This window comes from Pithys albifrons, chromosome 7 (genome assembly GCF_047495875.1).
Source record: "Pithys albifrons albifrons isolate INPA30051 chromosome 7, PitAlb_v1, whole genome shotgun sequence".
Taxonomy (NCBI): Eukaryota; Metazoa; Chordata; class Aves; order Passeriformes; family Thamnophilidae; genus Pithys; species Pithys albifrons.
Window position 1 is genome coordinate 24,492,024 of NC_092464.1, and position 27,921 is coordinate 24,519,944.

General features: G+C 37.3%; 1 protein-coding gene and 1 pseudogene across 4 annotated transcripts; both read right to left on the reverse strand.

Annotated features, from left to right (window-relative positions):
- Window positions 1-577: 577 nt before the first annotated feature.
- LOC139674639 (sterile alpha motif domain-containing protein 9-like) lies at window positions 578-5,284 on the reverse strand (annotated as a pseudogene).
- Window positions 5,285-5,765: 481 nt separating this feature from the next.
- HEPACAM2 (HEPACAM family member 2) lies at window positions 5,766-27,882 on the reverse strand. 4 transcript variants are annotated; one of them, XM_071560007.1, is made up of 11 exons: window positions 27,748-27,882; window positions 23,804-24,154; window positions 22,476-22,760; window positions 16,453-16,749; window positions 14,907-15,032; window positions 14,801-14,825; window positions 14,641-14,678; window positions 13,278-13,351; window positions 11,814-11,926; window positions 10,556-10,574; window positions 5,766-8,565 (listed from the first exon to the last, which is right to left on the reverse strand). In XM_071560007.1, the coding sequence occupies exons 1-11, from the start codon at window positions 27,815-27,817 to the stop codon at window positions 8,503-8,505; spliced, it is 1,461 nt and encodes a 486-aa protein (XP_071416108.1). In that variant the 5' UTR covers window positions 27,818-27,882; the 3' UTR covers window positions 5,766-8,502. The 4 variants fall into 4 exon arrangements, with proteins under 4 accessions (XP_071416108.1, XP_071416112.1, XP_071416110.1 ...); XM_071560011.1 differs by lacking the exon at window positions 23,804-24,154; XM_071560009.1 differs by lacking the exon at window positions 10,556-10,574.
- Window positions 27,883-27,921: the final 39 nt, after the last annotated feature.

The following is a 27,921-nucleotide window of genomic DNA, read 5'->3' on the forward strand; positions in this document are numbered from 1 at the left end:
TAGCTTGAATCTTCCCTGTGGTATGTTTTTAGCCTAACTCAGTGGCCACTTTGCACATGGAGAACAGCTTACTACCTTTCTTTTTATCTTTTTTATCCACTTCTTGTTAGAAGACAGTGTATCCTCCTCCATTTTCTCTCTTCTAGAAAACCTCTATTTATTCTGTCTTACCTCATGAGACCTTCAGTCTCTGCTCTGGCAGCACATCCTGAGTCTTCAGCGCAAGACATATTCCCGTAGTCCCTCCTCCCCTCCCCTCCCCTCCCCTCCCCTCCCCTCCCCTTCCCTCCTCTCCTCTTCCATTTCAACTTCAGTCCAACACCTCTCCTTCCACCTTTCTAGCCAAAGTGACAGGCCGGCAGTGGACGTTTTTCAGAGGCTGAAATAGTTTATGGCTTAAACATTCTAAGATCACCAAAAGACTTTTGTCCACTGCAGCAAACTGAAAAGAAACAGCTGCTCACCGAGCAAGGTCTGCCCCTTCCTGAATATGCCTACTTCAAAAGGACCTTCGGATCAGATAAGTGGGTGCCATTGTCCAGCTATCCCAGGTGCACAATGGTATGCATGCCTGAAGCTACAAACTGGATTTCCAGATAAGGGAAGAGGCCAATAAAAGGCAAATCCTGTGAGGTAGGATAATCCTTCTTATCATGCTGGCATGATGTTCAAAACCCTTGAACATTTCACTGTCTGTGTAGGGGTTTTCTACATTCAAAACACTATTTCCTGACAGATACTTTGCCACAAGTTGTCTACACTGTAAGTCTTCTTTGCTGGAAAAAGGAACATGCCAAAGGACATCAATAACATTAAGACCAATTTCTATTTCTCCCTGATAACCAGCAGTACTGTGCATTTGAAACTTTCCTTCAGGGTTTTTGTGCTGTAAATATTGCACATTGACTGCAATTTCTGCTTGCTTCTGAGATTCTTGGAAAGCCTGTGAAGCATTCTCAGCAAACTCTAGCAACTATTCCAGTTTCCCAGCTGTCAGGGCTGCAGTTTTTTCTTTGCACTCTACCCAGTTTCTCAGTTGGCTTTTAAAGACTTGACCCAGTGTATCTGACGTGTATGAATTGTGTTGTGCTCTCTCTTTGGCTATTTTGCCCTAGTTTAATGCAGAACCAAATTTCCTTTTTAAAATGTAGTATCTTGCTAAGGCTTGGCACATGTAACCATTTTGCTCAAAGTCTCTTGGATGCTTGTTCTAACACACATTCCACGTCACCACTCTTTTCTTCCTTATGAATGGCTTTGATTCAGGGTGAAAATGATGTGTCTGACTCATGACCATGTTCCTTGTGCTGCCTAGTAAGCAGCAGGGATTGTACATCACAAATAAGTTTGTCTTGCTTTAACAAAGTCTTATAGAATAAATTTTTGAATAACTGTAATATGATCGCACTTTCAGTCAAGTCATAGGTTAGTTTCAATTCTGTTAGGTGGTGGGATCAGTGGATGAATGATACAAAGACCTTTGTATCTTGTGTATTCATGAACCTGATCAGATATTAGAATATTGGAACCAATTCCCATCTTTTCTATTACTTTATCTTTACTGAAGCTTGTCTTGAGAATTTTTTCCTAAGAATTCTTCATATAGTGATATGGAAATTTTAGATTTTCTTACATATGAGTTTAACAGTGCTAGATAGCAAACCAGTTGTGCTGGTTTAGAGGCCATATCCAACTTACACAAGGTGTTTTTTACTGCTTTTTCTATGTACTGTGGATCAAAGATTTTTTCACAATCATAAATGAATAGATATTGTCAGGATTTGAATACACCTTTTTAATATCTTTTAGTTTCTGATGAAAGGCCCTTTGCTCTTTTCCCAAAAGCTCATGTTTTAAAGAAACACTGTTCAAGGAATTGATTGTCAAACTCTTATCAGGATTCTGAGATCTCATACAGTTTAGAATGCTCACTACAGGTTAAATGCCTCCCTGACATCCTATCCTGTCAGATCTCAGAAGCTAAGCGGGGTCAGCCCCAGTCAGTACTTGGATGGGAGACCTCCTGAGAAATGCTGAGGTGCTGTAGGTTCTAGTCCTGAGGACTTTACTGTCACCGTCCAAGCTTGCTCGACCGTGGCAGATGAACCTCAGGACTTAAACGGTGGGGCCAGTTCTGCGCACGCTGAGCCTCACCTAAAAAATGCACTGTGCACCCATGTGAGGACAGACAGCCCTTCCCAGATCTTCATTTGTGAAGCCGAGCCACACAAACACACACACACACTCAGGTTTTCCATACCTAAGGCCTTTTTCTATTACAGCTGTCTGAATTTCTTTCTGCAGAAAACAGATATTTTCTTGCTCTTCAAAATCATCCACAAGAAGTAATACAGGTAAATAGCCTATGTCGTCACTTGCTCCACAGGTGAGTAAAGTTGTCACCTGTGTTCCAGTGTCACTAGATTTGTTTTTCAGAACAGCACATCTGAATTGCTTCCAGAAATCCCAAAGGATATGCACAGATAATGTTGTACTACCATAGCCTCGGTGATGACGAAGGTTGACAATTTTTACAGGTGGTTCCTTAGCACTGTTAGATGAAGACACGATTAGGTCTTACAAGCTTTTCATAACTGTCCCTTCTGATAAATTCTGAAGTATAGTTTTCAGAAGAAAAGTAGAAATTTCACCAAGATACTTTACCACCTTGATAAAACTCTTCTCACCCTTTAAGGATATTTTGAGATTTATTTTCATCATTCTGTATTCCTGTGCCTTTGCACTCATTTTCACAAAGTATTTCCAATGCTGCCATGCAGTCTTTCTTCTTTGGAAGAACAGTCGAATGACCAAAAGAGGGCAGAACTCTTTCAGAAGACCACATGTGTGATGCTAGTTTTATGATGGTACCAATTGCCATTTCCAGCGTTACATTAGAAACACATTTCTTTGACAGTGTTATGCAACATCAGTTAAAGTACTGGAAGGTTCTAACTGGTAGTTGCCAAATGGCTCTGATTGCACCTAACTTGCCTTACTCTTTGCTGTTATCTTTGCCAAGGTAACTGACTGCTTAAAAGGTTTGGGCATTGTGATCCGAAGCACTGCTGTTACCCTGGTTAGCTGTCTCTTGAGGAAATACACACAATTTACCTCTTTGTTTATGCCTTTTGTTACAAAATTATAACTCACAACCCTTATATCTTGTGTTGGAAGTCTTAAGTAGATTATATGCTTGACTGATAAAGCTGGAACAAATAAATGTATTGACTAGTCCCTTTTCCTTGTTTCTTAAACAGGCCTAACTGACAAATGGCACTGTTTTCCCTTCATGTGCTGGCAGTCAGATGGGGATGCATGCTGAAGCTCTGTAGGATTTTGTGAAGTTACATGCTGCTATGACTGCACGTTGTGCAAACTTAGCTGAATTAGCTAGACTGAGTGCTGGTAGCAGTACAGACAGGCAGCAGGGACCCTTGGAGGGTTGAACCCCAAATTTTGTTACTTGTGCTACCCCCAAGCTGTGTGGCCAGCACTAAACACCTGCGCACGAGGAACTTAGAGAGAGAATCAGAGGAAGCTGGACTACCAGGTATCTTGAGGGAACAAACCTACAGACCTCTCAGAGGACCCAAATGGGTCTTTCCTTTTCCTTGTCTTATTAGAGATGGATAAAAAGTGATCACAGCCCCTTTTGTTAGAAGAAATTTTTACATACTAGAGGACTTATTTAATCTTTCTTTGTATCTTTTCCCTCTAAGATAAAATATTTCTTTAGACCTGTTCTAAACTTTCTTTTTCTGATGTTGCTTCTCAAAGGCTTTCCTCATGTGGCTGTATCTTTCAGACACACTTCAAAGGAATTTCAAAGGAAATCCAGTTTTCTCACTGTCCTAACCTGCTGTTTAGAATAGTGATCTGGAATATTGGAATGTATTTGGAATTTTCTGTACTTTTAGATACAACTTGTGGATGGGACTAAGCATAACAGACTCAAAGGACTTCAAAAGTGATTGAAAGCCATGTTTTGAATTTAGTATGACTTGATAAATCCAAAATTTAGCAAGGTGAAGTTAAAGAAGAAAGTGTAGCTCTAAGGAAAACATGAAAGATGTCCAACAGAATTTTGGTTCTCTCCCAGGTAAGCTTTTGTCTTGACTTAGCAAAACAACCTTATTCCTTTACCATTAAGATGAAAAAAAGGTATACAGAGGCTACTTTTTAGCACTATAGGAAATAAAAAAGATGTACCTTGATGAAGATATCAGTGCTGACCTTAGGCAGTACTTTCCTAAATAACAACATGCCTTAATTTTTGGTTGAGGCATGCTATTGTATTGAGATGCTCTAAATCAGAAGCCCTGCCCTAACATTTCTACATTAAATTGTATCTGAGTTATGAGAACCTCTGTGACCAGCAGCTTTGTACTTTATCCTGGAATGCAGCACATAGCTTGAGGAGATATATCTTGTCTTTTTAGGTGGAACAGGATTTTCAATATGCTGATATTTGCACTGCATGTGTAATGCAGATTCACACTTGAACAAAATGCTTGGATGTCTCACCTTTTGTCTTCTGTGCTCCTTGCCTATTGCTTATTTTCCTCAGATTTAATCAAGAAATGACCCTTTGCTTTTTTTCATCATCATTATTTTAATGACACAGCACAACTGTCACTTTCCATTACAAGGCTGCATCAGTTTCCTTGCTTAAAATGTGTTCCCTTTATATCTGTCTGTGAAGTGTTTGGAGACTTTTGCAGCAGTTCTCTCTCTCTAGAAAAGTTCTATGGCCTCCACAGAAAGACAGTAGGGCTCTTACTCTGTAGGAGCTGGGCTCATTTCATACATCATGGGTCTTTATGAAAAACTACTTGTTGAGCAAAACATTTCTGTACAGACTGACACAGTTTGTTTTATTGTCAGCTAGTGACAAAGATTGGATACTGCACTTTGAGATGCTTATGAACAACATTCTGGTTTTTCATGTGAGGGCAGAGATATACTAAAAAATAGAGCATGACTGACTTTCAAGGGCATTCTAATACAATGGCATTAAAAATATTTGGTTAGCCACAAAAATATTCTCAACACAGCCATTTAGCTGCCTAGAAAGTAGCTTCTATAAATCAGAAAATCCCTTACAGGACACAGGTTTGAGGAAACAGTCCCTCTTCAAACATAGAAGTCACATGGGACATGATCAACTCACCTATGTGCCAGGAAGATAATGTTTACTAATATTAGCTCCTTTCCCTTTCTCCTTCTCACTGTCTCAAGCATAGTTACCCAGAAGCTCCTGCCATGTTTTGTGAGAAGCCATTGCACTCTAGCTCCCAGAAAGACATATGATACAGATGCACTGATACACTGTCCCTTGTAATAACATGACTCCATTTGCAGAGCTGATTCTGCTGCCTTAACTAGAAGAATTATTTAAGCCAGACAATGAATTTTTCTTCTTTCTGTAGGGAAATAAATTGGCCTACCAGTTAAGTTTTTCTCTCTAAATTTTGATTGTAAGTGGAGAGTGAGAATGTACAGCCATGACCATACAGAGCCTCCAGGGGACATTTTATTTGCAACAGGTAGATTTTTGTTTCTTATTTGCAAACCTAATGATATTTGCCCTTTCCAGTGAAAATGCATAACCATACATGGACCTATAGAACTATGAGACATTATGTGATGCAAAAAATATTTTATTAAAATTACAGGAATTTTAACAGGTACTTTTACAGGTATTTTTCAGAAGTTTGAAGGACTGTAAGAGTGGACTTCTGTCTTGGATTGTTGAAGTCATCTTGATGCCTTAAGATTTTAATATAGCTGTATAGTTTCTCACTCTTAACATAGCAATTAAGGGTTTCTAAACCCCTTTCTCATGCTTTATGTTACATTCCTGAAATTCTGTTTAATGGTCTTTCAAGGAAAGAGATTTTAGCAAGGATATCTCATTTGGGACACACACACTTGGGCAGGAATAATAAGATATATCGGAGTCAAAACAAGATAGAGGGTCCAGAAGCCTTGGACAGGCTCCAGTGGAGCAGTTCTAAGAGTGGCACGAGGGGCAAATGGGTTTTGGGTGGGATGTACCCACTACATATGGTAATTAGTTAAAGTTATAAAATTGTGACAATTCTATCCTGGTGCATGGACCTATAGATTGTGTAGCAACTGAAAGCACTTTCATTAAAGACCATCTCTATTTTTTCTGTATTAATATTGTCTCGAAAGTTCTTTTCTTCAATTTTAGGCAACAATCTGACAGTATTGACAAATGACTTAATCCATAACAGCTTGCTGATCTGTTATTAAGATATGAGCACAGATTCTGAAACAAAATGTTGTGGAAGCCTTAAAAGCCACTTAGGCATGGGCCTAAATGAGCTTAAAAGAATGAAGAATGGAACTGATACGGAACTGATTTTTTTTGTCACAAAAAACTTAGAAAAATATATACTAGTGGCAGTTTTAAATGCAGAGGCTCCAGAGATGGAGAAACAGTAATTTCTGTTAATTCACCTGCATTTGTTGCCCTGTGGTCCTGCAGTGACATCAAATGTGGTTAAGATGGAATAGTGTCAAGCACTTCAGAAATTTGTGTACTCATTTCAGGGCACTCCAGCGAGAAGAGAAAAAGAAGTGAAAAACCAGACTTTGCATATCTCAAAGGACTGTCTCAGTGCGAAACACATAAATAAAGTCAGCTTTGAATGAATGATGGGGGAATCTGTGGGTAGTCTTCTGGGTTTCTCAGTCCTTCAGGACAACTTCATTACTCCTGAATTCTGCCCAAATGTTTCTGCTTACAGCCTCTGCTTGCCTTCATGTCAGAGGGTTATTTCTTGGGGAGCAAATCTGGCAACTACGTTATCTTTGAGATGATGTCAGTACTTCTCACATATCTGGGCTGCATCAGCTGCCTTTGTGAAATGTCAAATCCTATTTTCCTCAGATGTAATGATGAAGTTATCCATTTCCCTTTTCAATATTCATTGAAAATCACATCATTTTTCCTTGTCTTTGAAAGGTGGAGGCAGGAAGAATGTTTACTAAATGCAGATTAGGAAGGTGTTTTAAGCAAGTGGAAATAATTTTTCATAAAACAGAGTGCTTTGAATAATCCTGTACAGCTTGTTTTAAAGGATGGACACACTGTATGCTTTCTCATTACTCACACTAATGATTTTCCACAAAATTAGCTGTTACTGAACTATCCTTTTATTTATTTTTTGTAGATTATTTCAGTTCATAATTCCCCTTTTCCCTGGCTGCAGCCAACTGACAACATCTAATAGCTGACTCTGAAGAATTAACAGTGAATTTTTAAAGTAAACTAAAAATAAATGGCAGAGGAACTGGACTTCACACCAATCTATGAGATTCATAGTGAAGACATTTTATTACACAAAGCACACAGTTTATATAGGGTTAGAACTACAGCTTATTGGCTAAAGGAGTTACACACCACCACTCCAGATACTTCAATTGGTTAGAACCTATCTCTCACAAGTCCCAGGTTTGTATTATTTCATCCTGGCTATTTTTGTGCACCTGCAGAGTCTTGTGAATTCTTACTATGTGAATTCTTGGGGAGTAACCCTCCTCCCTATCAACCAGCAGTAGCTGAGCTCCTTGCTGCTTCTGGCTGATAGCTAAGTCTCACAGGCCTTTCTATAGATCTGAATTGCTCATTTTTGATTTTACTGAAACAACAAATTTTCCTGTAGGATTCAGATACCAGCTAACAGAAGCTTTTGGAATAGTATTACTCTATTTGTGAAGGGACTTGTAGCACACTGTTTAAACACAGTAAGATTGGTTTCATTTGCATTGGAGGATTACAATTTTAATATACAAATAGTCTGAAAATTCTGCAGCTTTAAGAAATAACTTCAATTACTTGCTCTCCTAGTCAAGGAGAAACATGCTTTTCAGCAGAAAATAGAAAACCAGTTCAAATGCAAAGGAAACAGAATTTAATGAGAACACATGATTTTGAATACTATACATAAGCACATTTTTAAACTGTAACTGCCTGGTAGATAAGCTTGTATGTTTGTAAATTAAAATATAATGTAACACTAAATGAGTTAAAAGAATGACACTATTTTAAAGCCCAAATGTATTTTGCAATCTGACATTGCATTTATTACTTTTCATGGCAGTATGGAGATTTTCTCTTTAAAAGTTAACCCCAATGAAAATCCTCCATACACTACCTTTTGCCATTTTTAATAAAACAAGTTAGGGTGCCATCCCGGACCCGATTCCTTCTTGTGCCTTTACCAAAGGTTTTATACTGCATTTTTTAAGCTGTCTCTTTGTCTTTCATAGTCACTGATAAGGAAAAAAATGAATGAAAAACACTCATATTTTTCAAGGAATTATTACCTTAAAAGCGAAAAAAGAGAAATGGGCAGTTTGGAGCAGCTCAAGGAAAGGGGTTGTCAGTCTGAAGAAAAACTGCTATTTCAAGAAAAGGTGGCATAAGCCTTTGCCATTCTTGAAGTTGTTCTCATTTCTTTCACTGTGTTATAAAGAAAAAGAAGTATTTTCAGATGCTTTGATTTCCTCTTCCCATGTCTTCATATACATCTAGGAAAAAACATATATTTGTAACAGTTGTCCACAATGCTGCCTTTCTTTGCAAACATGTAAACAAACCAGCAGTTCTAAACAGAAAAGCAAAACAGTTCTTCAGACTGAATGACAACCCTTGGAGCGTATTTGCAACACAATGATTTTTGATTGAATTTTTAGCTTGCATTATATGTCTAATATTTAAAAGACAAGACAGATTTGAGCCATAAATAACATAATGGCTAACATGGCACTCTGCATTGCTGCTCCTTCAGCATAGATATTTCAAGTTGCTCTTGCTTTACCAACAATAATATGTTGGAGCACTTGCTAAAGAGTGGTGGTAATGGTGGGCTGAGCCAGTGCTGCCCACAGTAAAAACCCCTTGCTAAAATGCCTGACAAGACTTTGCATCCTCACTGCTCTTCAGCAGCTGGCAGAGCAGAGATTTGTGAAATGATTAATGCTTGCTCAGAGGGAAAGAGCATGGATTAGAGGACAGGGAGAAGACATAAAATTATCTTCATTTGGAATGAAAATGAAACCCAAGTCACAAACAGTTTCTGTTAGAAGAACAGTTGAGAGCTGTCAATGCTTATCTGTAAAAGCTGACTAAACCTTTTACTCATTAGCTTTTGCAACCATTTTCAGATTTATTTCATATGTGGAAGAGCCTGTTGTCCAGTTTGCCAAATGATTTATATTTAGTTTAAAAAAAATTGCAGAGATCTTAAAAAATCAAACAAAATGGCTTAAAGGAGTCTGTTTAATGAAATACTTGAGTATGTGACAGTTCCATAACTCTCTGTGACTGTGGAGAAATGGAGCAGAACAGTTCCCTCAAAACCTGATTTTGTGTTTTCTGTTTGATTCTTTTGAGGAGCAGAAGAGGTGAATCTGTAAAAGACTGTTGTGAACAGCAACTAATGTGACCACATGAATATAAAAGTTTGCACAGACAGCTAGCATCTCACCTCATGTTTTTGACTGCAATTAGGTTATGAGTCTAGCAGTCTAAACCCAGTTGAAGACTTTAATTTTTTTCCATCAATATTTTTACCTTTTAAGAGTTGGGGCACATTTAAAATTTTGTAATTATTTAGAGTGTCAGAGGCATAAGTGTATGTGTGGATGAAAGGATAAAAAGGCTGGAAAAAGCAGGATGAAAAGTGGAAAGCTATTCCCAGGTGTTAGGCATTGGCTGGTCTGTGAATGTGCTGGTACTGTCACTGGGATTTCTAAGAGCAAGAGAGAGAACACCAGCTAGTGCTGGTGAAGTTATGTTCAAACAGAGAATTTGGAAGATAGCTCAGACTGTAAATCTGAGAGTGAAATATTGCTTTTGACTTACTTTTCTTTGCACATTTATTTTAATAAATTTATGAAATGACAGCAGTTCCAGTCAAAAGCACTGGGAATGAGAGCAAAATGACCACTTTACTAACAAACCTGTTTGGCTCCCATAATATCTGTTATTTTTGTTTTGTACAAAGAGAGATTCCTGCAATAAACAGAGTGCAGGCAAGTTTTGTATCATTTTTACCATGAATATTGCTGATTACTGTACAGATGGCTGTATACCAAGTCTGTGGGATTCATCCATAAGGAATCATTTCTTTGCACTACAGGAGTTTGCAATTACATTCACAGCTTCATTCCCTGTTCCATGGTGTTTTATTTCCCCCCTTACACTGATGCATCCTGCTGCAAGCACCAGTGTTGACTTTGTTGTCCTTATCTATTTATCACTCAGAGTCCTCCTTCTCCACAGATAAGGAACTGGAAAATTCATGAACATGGTCTTTCTAATCTGAATAGTTTACCCAGTACTGTGCTTAGCAGATTTTGTGTTATTAGTGAGAATTTTATTCCTATGTTCCTTTTTTCAGAATATGAAATATGAAAAGACCAGCAAAGTAGGTTTTGCAAACTAGTTATTCACAACTACAGAATATGTTTTGCAAAGTTTGAGTTGAAATCTCAACTGTCACAAAGTTCAAGTTACCTTTTTGTTGCATTTATTCCTTTTTTCAGAGAGGTCATGTATCAGTGAGAAAGTTGAGAAGGAAGACATGTAGGAGGAAGAACAAGAAATCATGTAATTTATGAATGCTATTTTTATATCTGGCTTTAAAAATCATCTTAGGGTTCAAAGTGAAAAATTCCAAGCAGAACAAAACCATCATTAGTAGTTTATTGTTGGTTTCTCACTGCTCAGCTTGCTTTACAAGCATGGCTGCATGTTTGCATACATAATTTGGACATACAGGTGCAAATGTAAGCTGCACTAAATTTTTTGTAGTGTAAGTACTGCATGCTAATATAGTCACATAAACATTGTGATTACTCAGACAACGGATTAATATATTGATAACTGCGTGTATTTTTGTTTTCAACCATAAGAAACCCAGAACACTCATAAAAACATGGAAAGTGTGATATAATAGGCTTGTTACCAAATAAAGTCTTGTGTGCTGTTCTTAATTTGTAAGAAAGACTTTCAATATTCACAACAGATTTATAGCAGCTATACTGCCATTGCAGAAACTTTACAGTGTATTCACTCTTCTTATGCCAAGAAGTGCTAGGCAGTGGGTGATTTGAACAAAACCAGGTCTACCAAACACCAGCCACATAACCACATTAACCACAACACGCTGTGGCCTTCCTGGTATGTAACTCAGCAAAAGTGTTTCTGTGGAGCTCCCAGCCAGGGTACCACAGAACAAAAATTCCTTTGCTGTAAAGACACTGCTTACTGAAGCAGCTGAGCAATGTCCCTTAATATTCCAGTGGCTATTTTAACAACCACTGGTTACTGATCAGCTGATAAGTTTTGGCACTGCTAAAAAGCCCACACTAACTCTACTTGACAGATGGCTAGAAAGTCTTGAAGCTGTGCTGTCAATTAAACTGCTTTAGTTGAATATTTAATCTGCTCAGTAGGAAGTGCTGATGTCCTGGTGCTATGAAATTATAGACACCATTCTAAATCATACAGGAATTTTAATTTGAAATAGTGTTTGAAGATCTTATCTCTTGTTTTTCACACTTAGACAAAACCAGCATGATGAAACAATAGATGGGAGTTTGAGGAAAAGTGAGGCATTGTATAGGTGGATGAACTGACGTAGCTTTTACCTGTTTTCCTTCCTTAACCCACTCAGTGGAATTAAGCAACAGCTACCAAAATGTGAATTGTTCCAGATGCAAAAGTACTTGTCTTTGAGCTATCATATGAGTGAATACAGCCTTTAACTTACTGTTGGTGGTCTTGTTGTGGGTGGTCAGGAACATGACAAATAACTTCATAAACTGTACTAAGCATATCCTGGTCTGGGACAAAGTCAGATCCACGAACGGATTGACTTGAAACCTAAAAGCAGCAAAATGTATTCCTACTGTAAGTAAAAATAGGAAAAGATTCAACAGAAATTAAATTGATAATGTAACTTGGATTTTTTTTTTAACTTTCAATCAATGCTTTGTGAGTGGCTTGAACAAGTCATGTCTGTTAGTTTATATTTCATTGTGGGTAAGTTTTCATCACATTTCTAATAAGGCAAGTCATAGTTTTAAATTCAATTGGGACCTTAGAAGGTTTAGGATGAAGCTTTTGCATTTAATATAGCAAGTACTTTATATTAACATAGCACAGGTCAAGAAAGGAACATTTAATAAAGAGAGAAGCAGGAGAACAGACAGGAAAAAAGGAGAAAATATTCAGGACATGGGTTCAGCATGAAACTCTCACCAGCATGTCAAAGTGACAGAAATGCAGGGAATTTCCATAAGTGAAGTAATAATGAAGTTGTGTAATTTGTGAATTATATTAATCTGATCTTATGTCAAAACAATAGACATACCTAGACTCTTCACCTATAAGAAATTCCCAGTCTTTCTGCCTATACTCTACCTTCAGTTCTTCATTATCTCCACTTTCTTACTTTCCCCTTTCTCTACTAACTAAAATGAATCAGTCAATCAAATGCTGACATTATTGTCAATGCTACAAATCTGAGTAACTGAACCTAAACCAGTGTCGTTTCTTGAATTTTTTACTGGAAATTATAATAGATTTCTTTGCTTGTACATCCATTCTGTTGTCCTTGTCACTGCTCTCTCTGTCCTGACTTACCAAGGCCCCGATTCTTGCAGAGTTGTGATATGAGAAGCTAATGTAGTAGGATTTTTTTCTGCTAGCAAAATTCATTTGCTTAAGTCCTGCCCCACAATGCATGGAGGTAAAATAATATTTTTTGTGAAATACAGCTGAGATTTAGCTTGTATATTTTTTTACAGTGAAAACTTTAAATACTTCCCTGAGGCTCTTTTAAACTGCCGGAGTTGAATATTGCATGAGCAGCAATATTAGGGTCAAGGGATAAAATGGCCTCACAATAGTTAATTTGATTGCATGACACAAGTGGTTCAGTGCTACCCATCTACCCAACACTAACAATACTCTTTTAATATAGGCTAGTTGAATGGAGATTGCTGTCTTTAGAACTTGATTACTCCTTACTGCACCATATTGATACAAAGTATTGAACTAGTAATGCAGTAAATAAAGTAAGTACTGGGCAAACAATAGCTATGAATGTAGTGTCATACAGACATCTGCAAAAATGACAGAAGTAAACTTCCAGAAGGATTCTAGTACAGATATTTAGTACACCTTAAGAAATAGAAGAGAAATCATCTGTTTATTATGTAAAATCACATACCCGAGAACCACTGGCAAGATCAGGAAAAGCAACAAATTCATATATCCCAAAATCATCTGAAGCACTTTCATGTCCTAAAGTTAGAACATACAAACATGAGAAAAAGGATCAAGATGCAATATGAACCTGGAAAATAATGGCTGGCAAAGTATTTTGCCCTAATTTTTAAAATATCCGAATACTGTTTATTTGATCTGCTTTAAACCACTTGACCACCAAGCTCTCAAACTGGTGTAGAGTGAGGCAGAGCAGCTGCACAGCTGGTGTGCATGGTGCTTGGCCATCTCCAACACCTGGGATCAAGAGGCAAACCTCTTGCTAACCTCAGTAACAGTTTTGGTATAGCCATTAGTACTGTTTTTGCTGGGAGGCTGAAGTGACCAATTTACTTTCATTTCCCATAGAAACGACGCTCAATCCATAAAGTTTGCACATCTACACTGTAGTGAGGCAGTACCACCTGAACCTTTTACAGTGCTGAGAAAAAAAAGGGAACATAATACTAAGAGGTGCCACATTATTATTTGGGACTTCAAATACAGCTTGTAGTTAGGTGTAGTTAATGTCTTTCTCTATCCTCCCACTGTCCAGGAGATCTGAGACTCAGTTGTCTCACTCCACAGCAAAGTCTGTGGCACTAACAACAATGCTGAGATCCTGTCCTCTGATATCATTTGTTGGGAAGAAGGGCCCCTGTGCTCAAGTGAATTTCTTACCTTCCTAAGCTCTGTATACTTCCCTATTCTCATGCATGTGGCAGTTTACAGCCTTTTCTGATGCTTTGGTAGAAAAGGATGGGAATAAAAGTGCTACCCTTCCAAAGGATGGCTTGTCTCCAACATCTCCTGACCAGGATTATGTGGGAAGGATTGTGGAAGAAAAAGAGGCAGTGATAAAAATCACACTGGGTCCTGATGACAGAAAGAAAGGTAGTACAGAATATGGTAGAAGATTATACTGTAATATCATATTATTATCTCATGATTTTGTGCAAATTGCCACCATGAACATCTATAATTGTGATCCTCCCATGGTGTATCACCTCTTACTGCTATCCCAGAATAACAATAATTTATGTCATCGTGGTGAGAACAATGGAATGCAGGTGATTCTAATCCCAGAATACTGAGATTAACAGCTAGAATTCAAGCCAACAGGGTACATACTGCTGTCAACTCCAGGCATGAGCTAAACCCAAGCTGACTTGCCATTTTGGTTCTAAGTATGCTAACATAGAGGTGTGCAACCCAAGATAAAAACACACTTCCCTTCCTTTACTTCTTTCTTTTTTTATGTGGAGAATTCTTTTTCCCATCAGGAATGGATTTTGACCTTATGCTCATATTTCTTTTATTAGCATTACCTGAAAATGCCTGTGCCTTTCTGTAATCAGCCTCTGGCCTAGAAAACATAAACATGTTTCTCAGTTTGATGTCACAAGCCAAGCAAAGAAAATTAATATGATAAAATACCATTCTCTTGATGGAAAGGACTTCAAGACCTAAGAATGATTTATTTTGTACCTGCTCTGCAGCTTCTGTTGTATCACTGAAAAAAAGGAAAGAAAAATTATTCGTTTTGTTCTGATGGTCCAAAAGAAGAACTGTATTGTGCCTAACACTTACATACCTTTATGTGGCTGATATCTTTTCCATAGGAATAAAAAAGTCATAGCTAGGATCAAAAATAATGAAATTCCTGTTATTACTGCAAGTGAAGATAAAGATTTTCCTTTTTGAGCCAGCTTTTCCAACCCTGTGACAAAGAAGATGAATACTGCATTTAGTTTCTTGTTTTCTACAATGATACTAAAAAAAAGGCATTTTTTTAAATTAATCTGAAGATAGTAAACCTGCATGGAGACACAAAATAGGTGGAGAATTTGGGTTCTTGTGAATTGGTAATACCTGTATTGTCCCACAAATCTTGAATTGAAAAAGCAATGACATGCATATCTGAAATGAGTCCAGAACAGATTGGCACCCAGAGCTCAGTGAAGGTCAGTTAATATAATCCACAAATTACAACATTAGAAAAAGTAGAAGCACACTCAAACTTTAGGCATGGAGACACCAAACTACCAAGACATTTGGTGAGGAGGTGAGCAGGTTGTGTTAGATGGGAGGGAAATATCTTGGTAGGAGCTATAGAGTAGGATAGAAGAACTATTATATTTTTTTCTAAAGATTTTCAGATCACTGACAGTCTGGTTGTTCATCAGACCCTATCAGAAACCAAGAAATTTTGTTTGTTTGAGTTTATGTCTATATATACTTCAAATATTTCTTTCCTTTGCTCAGATCTTTGCTGGTATATGCATTAACAGAAGTTTTTCAGCAGGATTTATTGATACAACACAAACACAAATTGCCTAAAATTACATACTTAAAAGTACATAGAAAACATTTGCTGAGAATTTTGGAAAGACAGGAATGTGATAGTTAGGAAATACCAGATATAGTTGCTTGTGCACTCTCAATTTCATCCTTTTGCTCTGAATTGTGCAGAATTCTCATAATTAAAGGCCACATCATAATCCATACATGTAATTTAATGATGTATATCTGTCAGTGTCAGCTTTATTAGTACAATTCAAAAGTGTGTTATTTAGCTGGATGTGTTTGCAGTACTTGATGAACTCCTGTGCAGAGAGCTAGAATTGTTAATGTTTACTTACACCACCATGTAATTCACTGTTGAACTTTAATAACATACATTCCTTATCTGAAAATACTTGTATCCATCAGTACTAATAAGAGATATCACTCTTCCTCAATATCTTGCTCTTCCCTGTATGCTTCTGGAAGTTTTCTGAAAAACTGCTTTGTTGGCGTTTAACACTATCTGATACAGAAGCTGAGGTTATAGTGTAGGAGAAGTAAAGGTGTGGGTTCAACAGAACCTAGCAGTCAATCCAGAGATTCACAAAAATGACAGTGAAACAATTTTCATGAACATAGTAATAAAATCGCACAAAACTTCACTCTTAGTGGGCCTTGTTCAAAGTTGTGTCACACTGCAAGTAAACATGTATCTCAGTGAGCAGCCAAAAGCCCCTTTACCACCCTGCTAACAAGATCTGAATTTTGATACATATTCTAAGAATTATTTCCTTTTTCTGAGGCTGACACACTGCTCAGATGTTACAGTTACAGCAATGAAGTTACTTTCTTACCTATAGAAGTAACGACGACTGTGAAGTGAGTTTCATCTTGTTTTCCAGTCACATTGTTGAAAGCACAGCACACGTAATCTATTGTCTTCTGGGCCACTTTATCAGATACAACTTCCAGATGGGGACCATATTTGATTACATGAGTGGTATTGTCATCCCTTTGAATCCATGAGTATGTATTTGGTGGGTTTGAATCTGCTGAACAGTCAAACAGTATAACTTCCCCCAAGTCAACTGTAAACACTGCCCCTATATTCAGACCTTTATCTGACTTAACTCTAAGTTCATAAGGTCCATCTGCATTAAAAAAAAAAAAAGGAAAACACAGTGAGAAAATGAAAATCATAGTATACAATTAAACTTTAAACAGAATCATATCTTTAAACTTAGAACTTTTAGGTTAGACTAGCCTTTAGAGTGGATTCAGTCATTTTAATTAAAAGGCTTTCAGTTTGATAACTGGATCTGTACTAGGTTTAGCTCAAACTACATCCACTTAATACTGGTCTAATTGCTGTTTAGGGAAAAGGCACAGCTCCATGCATTGCTCAGTATGATAGAAAGAAAGAAAACTGAAATCAGTTAGAAATGCTATAAAGTAAAGGAGCATATTTTCTTCAGAGGCATATTCGATTTCTACTTCAATGACAAACTTACTGGCATAAGTAATTTCTCTGCAAATGTAAAAGGAATAAATTAGTCTTGGAGCATATAAACATTCATTGTAGTACTTAGCAGTATAATGATTACTTAGGGAGCCATCCTACAGGTGTAATATGGAGTAGAGTATGCCTTAGACAACTTCAGAAAAAGGTTTCCGTAAATGACTGCTGGAATCAACTTCAACTTTCCCCTCACTTTAGCAGTCGTGTACTATTTCAACACCTTACTATTCTAAGGTTATCTTCACAGAAAAATGTGAAGGGAAACAATATATTTAAATATTATAGGAATATTTCCCAAGCTATTTTTATTAGATCATTTCAGATCATGGGGCTTTCATATCTTTACATGTTACAATTATTTTTACAGTTTTCAAAGTATAGAAATTAATGTAAATAATATAATAATCAAAATGTGCCTTATTAAATAGGTTTTTTCCAGCTAAAAAACCCCAAACAAACCCCTAATAATTTTAGTGTTGCTAATTCCCTAAGAACTTATGTGAAGAATCAAAAATGCACAGACATAATATTGACAAAGCCAAAAGAAGAAAATATGAAGAATATCTTTTTGGTAGGATTTCTGAAGTTCAGTAAAGCTGCTGACAAATGCCGATGGTAGACAGTACAGTCAAGTAATATTTACACCTTCCCATGGTTGTCTAGAAGAATTAAGATAATCGGGCTGGGTTTGAATGTGAAACTGGCTGCTAGATGAAGCTGCACACTGGTACATTTCAGACTCTACTTCTCACCAGGAAATTCAGGCTGGTGTTAGCATTTCCTCTAATGTACACTTGTATTTACCATCTGTCTTTTTTAATGAGAGTCGTTTATTCTTCAAGAACACATAGGCCACCCCCACACAGCACAAACCAGGCCATTTTTTGTGGGCCTCTGTGTTTTTTTCTGTTTGTGATCACTTAGAGAATATAGGGTACCACACATAACCTCAGTTTAGTCCACTTTTAACCAAATATCCATATTTTGCAACATAAACTTGTCAACTATCTTATTTTCTATATTTATTTCCTAGTGGCAAACCTTTTGCAATTGCATTTTAAGGAATGGCCAACATAATGCAAAATATTTACTTGGGAAATGAAATACAGATGAACTTTAGCATGAATTAGAGATGCTCCTACCTACATTGCAGGGGCCACTCTGAAAAATCGAGGCATTTTTTTAAACTCTAGATGCTAGACTGCTTCTTCACAGGCTATGCAGTTCCTGAGTAATTTACTTTATTGTCTTCAAGGGTCAGCTGCAATGAGCATTTCTGCAAAGTACAGACCTATCCCAGAACACCAGTTTCTCACAGGGGCTTGCCTCTTAGAGGTATTTACTTCCCCTTTTTTCAGATAGGAAAGCATAAGGGATGTAGTGATCTTTGACATTTTTCATAAAAGAAAATAAAGCCCCTCACAGAGTATTTATGGGTAGGAACATACTTTTTTACTTTTCAGAGCAATTAGTTGGTTCTTTCTTTCCAGTTCTCCTTTCTTAGAAGAATTAACTTTTATTTTCACTGGTAATATAACCTTTGATATCTGTAAACAGAGACTCATGGTAAGAATAGCTGACTGGTTTCTGTGCCCCCTCACTGTACTGGGTGATTTGCCACATCTGCAAAAGAATCAGAACTGAGTTTTGATACTGTTTTATCAGTATTGTAACAGTACAGCATAGAGAGATAACAGTGAAAACAATACTTTTTTATGAGATCTGCAAACTGAAAGAAACCATTATAAAAACACTGGTGCAACCCGGCCGGGGAAATTTGTTTGAAAAAAATCAAGAGAGATTTTCTTAAGAAACAGTCAAATCTTGGCAAAATCTGAAAAGTGGCATTCCTTGCTGAAGTAAACACAAGGATTGAGGAACTCTTCTGCTTCATCTGGATCAGTCTTTTGCCTCTCCTGTGCATTGTGTACATCATCAACATCCCTAAACACTGGTTAGCTGACAGGTATACACAGCTTCAAGGATGATCCTGAAAAGCAGGTAATTAACCATTTCTGCTCTAGTAGTACATATATTCTAGCTTTGGGAAGTCCTAAGGAAGAAAATCCCACTTAGCCTGTTACGTTCAACTCTGTCAATACAGTACAACAGTTTCTGCTGCAGCCTCCAGGACAGCAGCTTTTTCCAGTCTTGAAATAATTTGTTTCTAGGTCAGACTACTACAACAGCCATGTTCTGGGGTGCATTATCATCATAGATAATGGAGAAGCAGAAGAATATTTATAAGAAATAAAGAAAAAAACCTACTTTGATACTTAGTTAAAACCCACAGTTGACAGCCTTCATGGATCCCTCAGCTCTGTCTCCTTTCCAGTATTGTTTTCAACCTGCCTCATGTCTCAGTAAAAACAGTTAACTAAATGACTTGTAAAATAATAAATCATCCTTTCTGAGTCACAATTTACTGCTCTATGGGAATATTTCCAATTGCTCCTATCATCATGAGACTGTTACAGTTTCCAAGCAGATGGCAGGTATTTACCGTGAGTGACCTTTTCTTTATCGCAACCCCCCCGCAGCAATGACATATGGCACAGAGAGATCCCAGGGCCTGCTCTGGATTGTTATTGACAACTGGGAGCTGGGAGACAAACTACCTCTGCAGGCAGAGGTTGAACCAAATTAGATGACCTCATATAGCTCAGAAAGTAAGACCCCAGTGCCCATCACTGACTTGGATAGAGATGGCAGCAAATGTATTGCAGTCTTTCAGCATTGCATTGTTTTCTCTTAACATTTTTTTCAAAATCTTATATTGTGCACAAAGCAAACCCTCAGTTCTGATGAATTTCAAAGGACGTTCTGAAAATGCAGATACTTTTAATGATATTTGCACATATGGAGAAAAACTGAATCTCAGATTTTTTGACATATACTCATCTTTTGAGCTGTGTATGTCAACCACTCAAACAGCAAAATGTTCCAGAAATATGGACACAGAATTAACTTTGAGATTTTAAAATTCTAATAAACAAAAATAGTTTAGAACTTGGAAAGATTTTTCAAATTTGCTGGAAAATGCATGTAGTTGAATGAGGAAGAAGGAAGGAAGCAGAACTGAAACTGAAGGTCAGTGCAAGTGTCCCAGACACCTGTCAGTGTGATCAGTGCTCTGGAGCTGATCCTGTGTGCAACAGGTCAGAAATGCAAATGCCAGACAGGCTGTGCCACAAACAAAAAAAGTAGTCCGAAAGGTAGCAAGAGTGGCAGCTGTTCTTCTAGTATGACCTGATTATTTTGCATTATAAGAAGGCTATCAGGCTGGATACAGTGTCTCCAGGTCTTTTGTAGATATTCTTTGAAAAGACAGGTGTATAAGGCCCTTTCATAGTTAATTAAAGTGCAAAAAGCAGTAGAGGCACTGCAGTGATAAACCTTCATCTCTCATTCTTAGCACTTTAAACACTTAAGTGAGCTGAGATTGTGAGTGTACACAAGCATGTACAAAATGTGCTGCCTTGAGGAATAAATGTGATTTTTTTTATTATAGTAATGATAAGTTAAAACTCCATTAGTACTGGTTATTTCCTTGTAGAGCATTTTATCATGAATCCTCTAATGAGATGAAAGCTCAATTCACATCCATCCTGTTTAAGACCCTTTGCAGTAGCCGCTTCATCTTCATGTATCCATTGCTGACACTTTTATAAGTTCCATGTTAGCAATCAATGTCTGTTAATCTTTGCTAATTTAGGCAGCCTTTTTCTCTGCTCCTGGTGCAAAGAGATCACACACATGTTTGCAATGCAAGTCACCCCCTTATCCAATTCTTCCAAGTTGTAAGGAAATAAGTAGCAGAATGGATAATCAGAGATGAAGGGAGGAGGAGGAAAATACAACAATAAGAGATGTAGATTCTGAATATGCTGGTAGCACAATCCCAACAAGTCTAGGGCATATGCTGCCTACTGGCTGCCAGCTGCCAGCGTTTGGTAAAAACAGGAGTGAGCACCAGCCCTTGGCTGCACAGGAATCCAGTTCCTGTCACTGTGCCATCCAAACTGTGCCATTTGATAAGGTAGTTACATCTGAACAGGACTGGTGGCAAAGTAGGTCCTGACCTGTCTGATTTCAGCTCTCCTCTGAGAGTGATAATTCAGCCCCCGAGGACATGAGGATTAGAGTATAGCAAGGTTACATGTGTAGCATGTGCTACTCGCAAACCTTGGAGGCAATGGAAAAAATGAGTGCCCCTTCTAAGATTTATAGTATAACTGTTGAATACTGATTAAATCAATCTTTTGTTTCCTCCAACTAAATTCATTCATGAACTCAATCTATGTTTACAGTTAGTTTTCTCAAGTGCCCTCATTCCCAATCAAAATATATCGTTACTGTATGGTTCATTCTTCTGCCAATATTGGTCTTTAAGCAACACTTCTTTCCCTGTCATGTTTCCCATTTGACATGGAAAGCATCACTCCTTTCAGCTTTAATTTTGCTAAGCCTGACTGAGTTCTCTGGGTCTCTTCCCCATTCCTTTGTTTTTTGTTTCTTTCCAGTTTGAGATCAGTGCTCTAGGATCTCCAGGGACTGACACAGTATTCTGCATAGTCTTATCATCTGTGTGCCATTAGTATTCCATTGTTTCCTTGCTGGAAATCCTTTGCCCACCATCCTAGAATTACATATGTCTTTATCATGCATGAATCACGCTGTCAGTTCACAGAAATGTTGTGATAGCTCAGTCACCCAGGCTCACTGTCTTGATTATTTCCCTAAACAATTTCAATCTTATCAGTAGAAGTTCATATTTTTTATTCCCTAAAAAGGTATGCCCATTTATTTTTTACTAGCAAATTTTATACCAGTTCTATTACTTTGTTGAAGTCATTCAGTCCTCCTACTTAATATCACAGATGAATTTCATTGAGATACTCTCAATCTTTAGGCTGGTGCCATTACTGGAAGTATTAAACTGAATTGGACTCCAAATGATCTTGAGGAAACTCACTAACGTCAGTCCTTCAGCATGGTACTTTCTGTGCTTAGTTTTTTGATAGTGTTTGGCATCTCCATTTTTAACAATATTTTCCTGTATAATCATCTGGTTATTTTTATCCTTTTAAGTCACATCTCCTCCAGATCTGAAGATGTCTGTGGGATTCTTGAAGTTCCTGTTTGAATTCTGGAGTTGCAACTGATCTTCACAGCTACATTACACTGACTAACTTTATTATCCTGTTGTAAGTTAGAGCTATTACAAACAAGCTCATTTTGAATGCTAGCTCCTTATAATGTTGACCCAACTGTTCTCTGCCTGTTTCCATAGTTAGAGGCACTCTTTCAAGCCAGATCATTCATACAAAGGTAATAATGAATATTTCATATACTCACAATATATCGTTGGTGCAATTATTTCACTTTCCATTGCACTGATGGGGTTAGATACCAGACAGCTGTAATTCCCAATGTCTTCTTTTACAACAGGAACAATTAGAAGTGTAGCATTGTTTGATGAAAAGATATAGTTAGGGCCAGCATGGAGATGCTTCCCATTTTTCATCCACTGGTAAGCTATCCTTGTACCTTTATCCACAGTACATTTTAGGGTAATATTCCCTACGTATTCCACTACGCCTGAAGATGGTTCAGTATGTACAGTAGGCTTTGTGACTGGAACTGTAAAACAGATAAGAAGAGTTGGTAAATTGACAAGCCACTATATTACAGTCTTTGTTGCCAAGGTGATTCAAATAGCAGTAATAATTCTCACTGGAAATCACTAATATTTCAAATTTTATCCATTAAATGTGGTTAAAGGTTAAAAAAGAAGGCCATATTCTTAGCCAGTGACTGCAAGAATTGTTATAGAACTTGAATAAAACCAGACTCTTTATATTACTGGTAATAAAATAAATGCTGCAATGAGGTATCCCATGGTCTCCAGTTCTTTTCTCATGTACAGATCACTGAGGCCACAGAAATGAAAACAGCACAAAGCATGACATTGCCCACGATGTGTGACTTCTCAATATGACTGTCCACAGCTTTGCCCACACTGGGAACCACTGAATGGTCCAGTCGTGAGGATGCCTGCAAATTGAGATGGGTTTGGCAGTTAAATGGCAGCTACAACTTTGTCACCTCAAGATGTCAGTCATCTTGTTCTTCCAAACCCAACAGCTATAGGGCTCTCTCTGTATTATCCATAAATTACAGTAGCCCCCTGTAATTCAATGGTTTTTTTTTTCTTAAGCAGAGTCTAAAGAGGGAACTGCAGTACTTTAGGAATTCAGATCTGGGCTTCTTTCACAGACACAAGGTTACAAACACTGGCAAAAGTCAGAGTTCTCTTTCTTACAGATGGTAAAGCTCAAGTTGTTAATGTAAAAAGACTGAAATTCAATGCATCCTTGTGATAGCACAGCAGAAACTTATGAAACCTTATTTTTTACAAGTCTGTCTAACTTCATATTGTTTCTATACCCCTTCAGTTTTTTACTTATGATATAGAAACATTAGTCAATATATTAATTTTGCTTAAAGGTGACATATTTTATCATTCCCTTCAGTAGCAGTAGAAAACAATATAACTTGTTAGCATTTATTCATGTGTGGTTGCATTAAATGATACACTATTTTAACTAGATACTAAGAACCAGTACTGCAAAACTATTGCAATTTTAATTTCAAAATGAAGATACTATCTTTTACTAACTTACCATCAACAGCTACTTGAATCTTTCCACTTGCAGCTATTGTCCTGTTTCCGCGGACATTGACTTTTACAATATAATTGCCCTCATCACTGGTATGCAATGGATTGATCATCAAAGAAGCATTTGGTGGTATAAGGGTAAACTTGTGCTGGTATTCCAAGTCTGGAACCACTGTTTGATTTACAGAGCCAAGCAAGTATTTTGGATTACTCTGAGGCCTCTCAAAAAGCCAAATTATCTGGATTTCAGAAGCTGTAGCATTGAAATTGTAGTCGACAGTAAGATGAAGTGGTTGTCCCTCAATACCATGGATGGTATGAGATGGTACTGTCAACTTTAAGGCAGAACAAACACCTGCATAAAAATGAAAGAAGAAACAAACAAACCCAAAACACAAATGGAAACCCTGGAGAACTCTAATGAGAAATTCTCATTGCGAAAAATCTCTAAACAATAAAACTTACACTTTTTTGTATGGTTACAACTCAGATTTCAAGTAAGAAGGGGGCAAATGCTCACTGACCTTGGTTAAGTTGGGTCTATCTACAGAGATCCAGCTTCAAAATATAAAAAAAGCCAAAGGATGGATCTTTCACTGTTGAAAATGCACATTTACCTTAATAGATAGAATATTTTACCTTTAAAGTATTTCAAATTTCAATGTCTTACACTGCCTAACAGTCTTGGATTGCATACTTAATTTTAAGGATTTTTTTTCTAGACTGGTTCAGTGACAGAGGGACTTACTTTGCCAGTTACACTGAGAAACTGGCTGAAAATCTGACAAGCAGCACTTCCATGAATGTTTGATTAAATTACATACAGTTATTGCTGACTGCTCAGTACACGCAAGACTAAATTCAAGAAACATTACTAAGCTTGCAAAAGTCAAGTATTTCGATCTCAGGAAATTAGCAGAATTGCTGTTGATATGCACAGAAGCAAAATTTTCAGCCCCACAATTAATCCTTTTCTCCAAGAATTCAGTCTCTGCTATGGTGCAAAAAGGCCACTCCTCAGTTAATCATTGGACTTTTCCATACATTTTTTGAAAAATTTTTCATTGTGTCTGCCTGGGACATATTTATAGAACATTATTAAAGCTTTGGTCTTGGGACTGAGTGATTGATTTTCACATGAATTTTTTCACAGCACTCACAACAACAGCAACAATGTAAAGCAATGACATTAATGAACTGATTTCACAAGACCACTATAATTGACAGGCCTTTAAAGATGAAGAATTTAAGCCCAGAGAAAATTAACAGCGAAAATACCCACTCAATTTGGATGATCACTTCGAAATATTAAGGACCGGATTTTTCAAAATACATATAAACAGATTTTATTATGTTCAAGATGCAACTCCTATTGACTCCAGTTGAGGTTTGATTGTTCAGCTTTGAGTGGTCAATAATGCTGAAAACCACACTGCAAGTCCTAAGACAAAACCCCAGGTAAAAAGTGACCTCTTGTAAGTAAGACATGTAAAAAACATGATTCAAGTAACCCGCCTGACACTGCATAAGAACACACCATGCACCATATTTTCTCTTCCTGCTACCGATCATCTTTGTTTGGACCAGATGATCCTTGAGGTCCTTTCCAAGCTGAGTCTTGACAAATACCTGCAACCAAAAGTAACTCCCCAGCTTAAGTGCATAGAGTACATTTCTACCTGGAAAGGGGTGGGTAATAGGGGGAGGGCAGAAGGAGCTCTGTGGGAAAAATATGTGACTGTCCTATTAAAGGCTGCTAAAATATATGTGTGTAACATTTCTCAGAGGTTCATTCCCTCCCTGGAAAACCTTACTGTGCAAATCAGATTTAAATTGCTGTTATCCAGTTGAAAACAAAGAAAGGAACTCATCAGTAGAATCCTTCACAAAATATTTAATGCTGGAGATCTATTTCACATAACATACAAATACATTTCAAATTTTAGATCAACTGGAATGAAGTCAAAAGCATGTCTCAAACACTGGGAGATGTGTAAATGATCAATTAAAAGATCTGTCCATATCCTTCATCATTCTTTACACATGATGCCGTTCAGTTTCTGGGTTTATTTAGCTGTCAATAAGCAATTGTGCTGTTGGTCAAGAAGACAGTAACAGCTGCAGTGTAACCATAAAATATGTAAAACAAATAATATTTCTCACAGATTGTGCAGGAAATTAGCAAAACCTAAGCAGGTCTTGTGAGTATTAGGATAACTGGGGATCACCAGTATGAAAGGTAACACCATAATAGAGTAAGAAGAAGAGAATTGCAGCTGGAAAACTTGCTTTCTTCACAGTTAAAAACTATGGGAATAGAAACTGCAAATTAACCTTGTTCCACTTGACTCACAGGGAAAATTGGCTCCATGTAACAGCTTGGAAAGACATCTTGATGTGCAGTTAAGGAAATTGGTTTTGCCCAGACCAGAGGTGGTGAGGGAAGAAATCCCATTTTCCCCTGGAGTTCCTTCAGGAGCGGCTTTGGATAACTTCAGTTCTTGTTGCTCTCTCTGGCTCTGCTGGAGTGATTTTGTGGAGAGCCATCAGCACACAGGAGCTTTTCCATGGCTGGCAGGGCAAGGGACAAGGCAGGCTGAGACTGGGGTAACTTTTTGATAGTGGTGCTCTGTCAAAAGCAAGGGTTTTACAGGAGCAGAGATGGAAGAATTTGGGGTTTTGAAGAGATCATATCTTCTGCTGTCTGAAATATTCTATACTGAAAGGGTTGCTTTCTTCACCAGAAGTGTTGTCAGGCATTGGAATAGGCTGCCCAGGGAAGTGGTGGAGTCACCATTCTAGAGAGTATTTAAAAGACATGTAGACGTGGCACTCAGGGATATGGTTTAATGGTGGAATTGGCACTGTTAGGTTTATGCTTGGACTTGGCGATCCTAAGGGTCTTTTCCAACCTAAAGAGTTCTATGATTCCCTTGGATTAGACTAGAAACTAGTTTTTGTTTTATGACCATAAGTGTTGTACCAAAATGACCTCCATTTGGAGCTCAGTGATCTGTGCTTTACTTCCATCTCACTTTGCTATCACCAATATTAGCAAGCATAACAGAATTGTTGTTGACATAAAACAAGGGCTGCAGTTTTAGTTTTTTATTTAAACTATGACGTAACTTTTGAGTTTATGGCATAAACTGAAACCTGCCTAGCGAGGTTTTAGCATTCTCTGAATTTAATATGCACATCTCCTTGTCCAAGTGAGTTTGGATTCTCAACTGCTTTTTACCAGCGTTCATTTAGCTCTCCAACCTCCCCAAACTTGGTGCAAAATAACAATGATAATAGTTTTTGCATTTTTTTCACTTTATGAAAGTATGTTCATTTATAAAAAACCCCTCAGATATAATGGGCCAGGGAATCATAATTAATCATAATAAATTAATTAACCAAAATAATAAATCAATTAATCACAATTAATCAAAATGCACTATTAAGGGGGAGACATTCTTCAGTGGACTAAAAGCTTAACTGAGTTTTAATACCAAGTATATTTAAGTATTACATATAAATTAATTAATCATAATAAAGTGAAAAAATAATGTATCAGCACTGTATCAACTTAATAAATTCTTAAAGAGGTCTGTAATATCTTCTGTATAAACTTTGGTTCAGAACCTGCCCAGCCTTACTTTTTGAAAAGAATGCACAATGTATATATTACTCAATAAATGTGACTATATATACTTAATCAATGCCCACATTTTACATAGATTATGTATAGCACTCATTTTTGTCTGCTGCTAGAACTTTAGCTCCACTCATAACACAAGGTGCCTTTATCCGATTTAAAAGATTAAAAGCTTTTAGGCTACTTTCCTAAAATAGAACATCTGACAATACAACAAAAATATCTTTAATTTATAAAGATAAATCTTATAAAATCAATTCCCATTTCCACAATGACAACCAAATATAATTCATACTGTATCTTACCTACAAGTAGAAAATATATTTTGCACTGTAAGTTCCAAAAGAAGTTGGCTAAAGGGCTCCATGAAAGCATCCTGTCCCACACAAATGCCACCTTCTCCTCAGCACTAAGCTGGGGCTTGGACCTGCAGCTGCTGGTTTATTTGCTAGGGAAATCAGCAGTGAGTTAACAGGCCC

Coding starts and splice junctions, on each gene's coding strand:
- HEPACAM2 (XM_071560007.1), bottom strand. CDS start 27,817: ATGCTTTCATGGAGCCCTTTAGCCAACTTCTTTTGGAACTTACAGTGC. Junction 15,033..16,452: donor AGTCGTCGTTACTTCTATAG/GTAAGAAAGTAA, acceptor TCTTTGTCACAG/GGTTGGAAAAGCTGGCTCAA. Junction 14,679..14,800: donor CAACAGAAGCTGCAGAGCAG/GTACAAAATAAA, acceptor TATGTTTTCTAG/GCCAGAGGCTGATTACAGAA.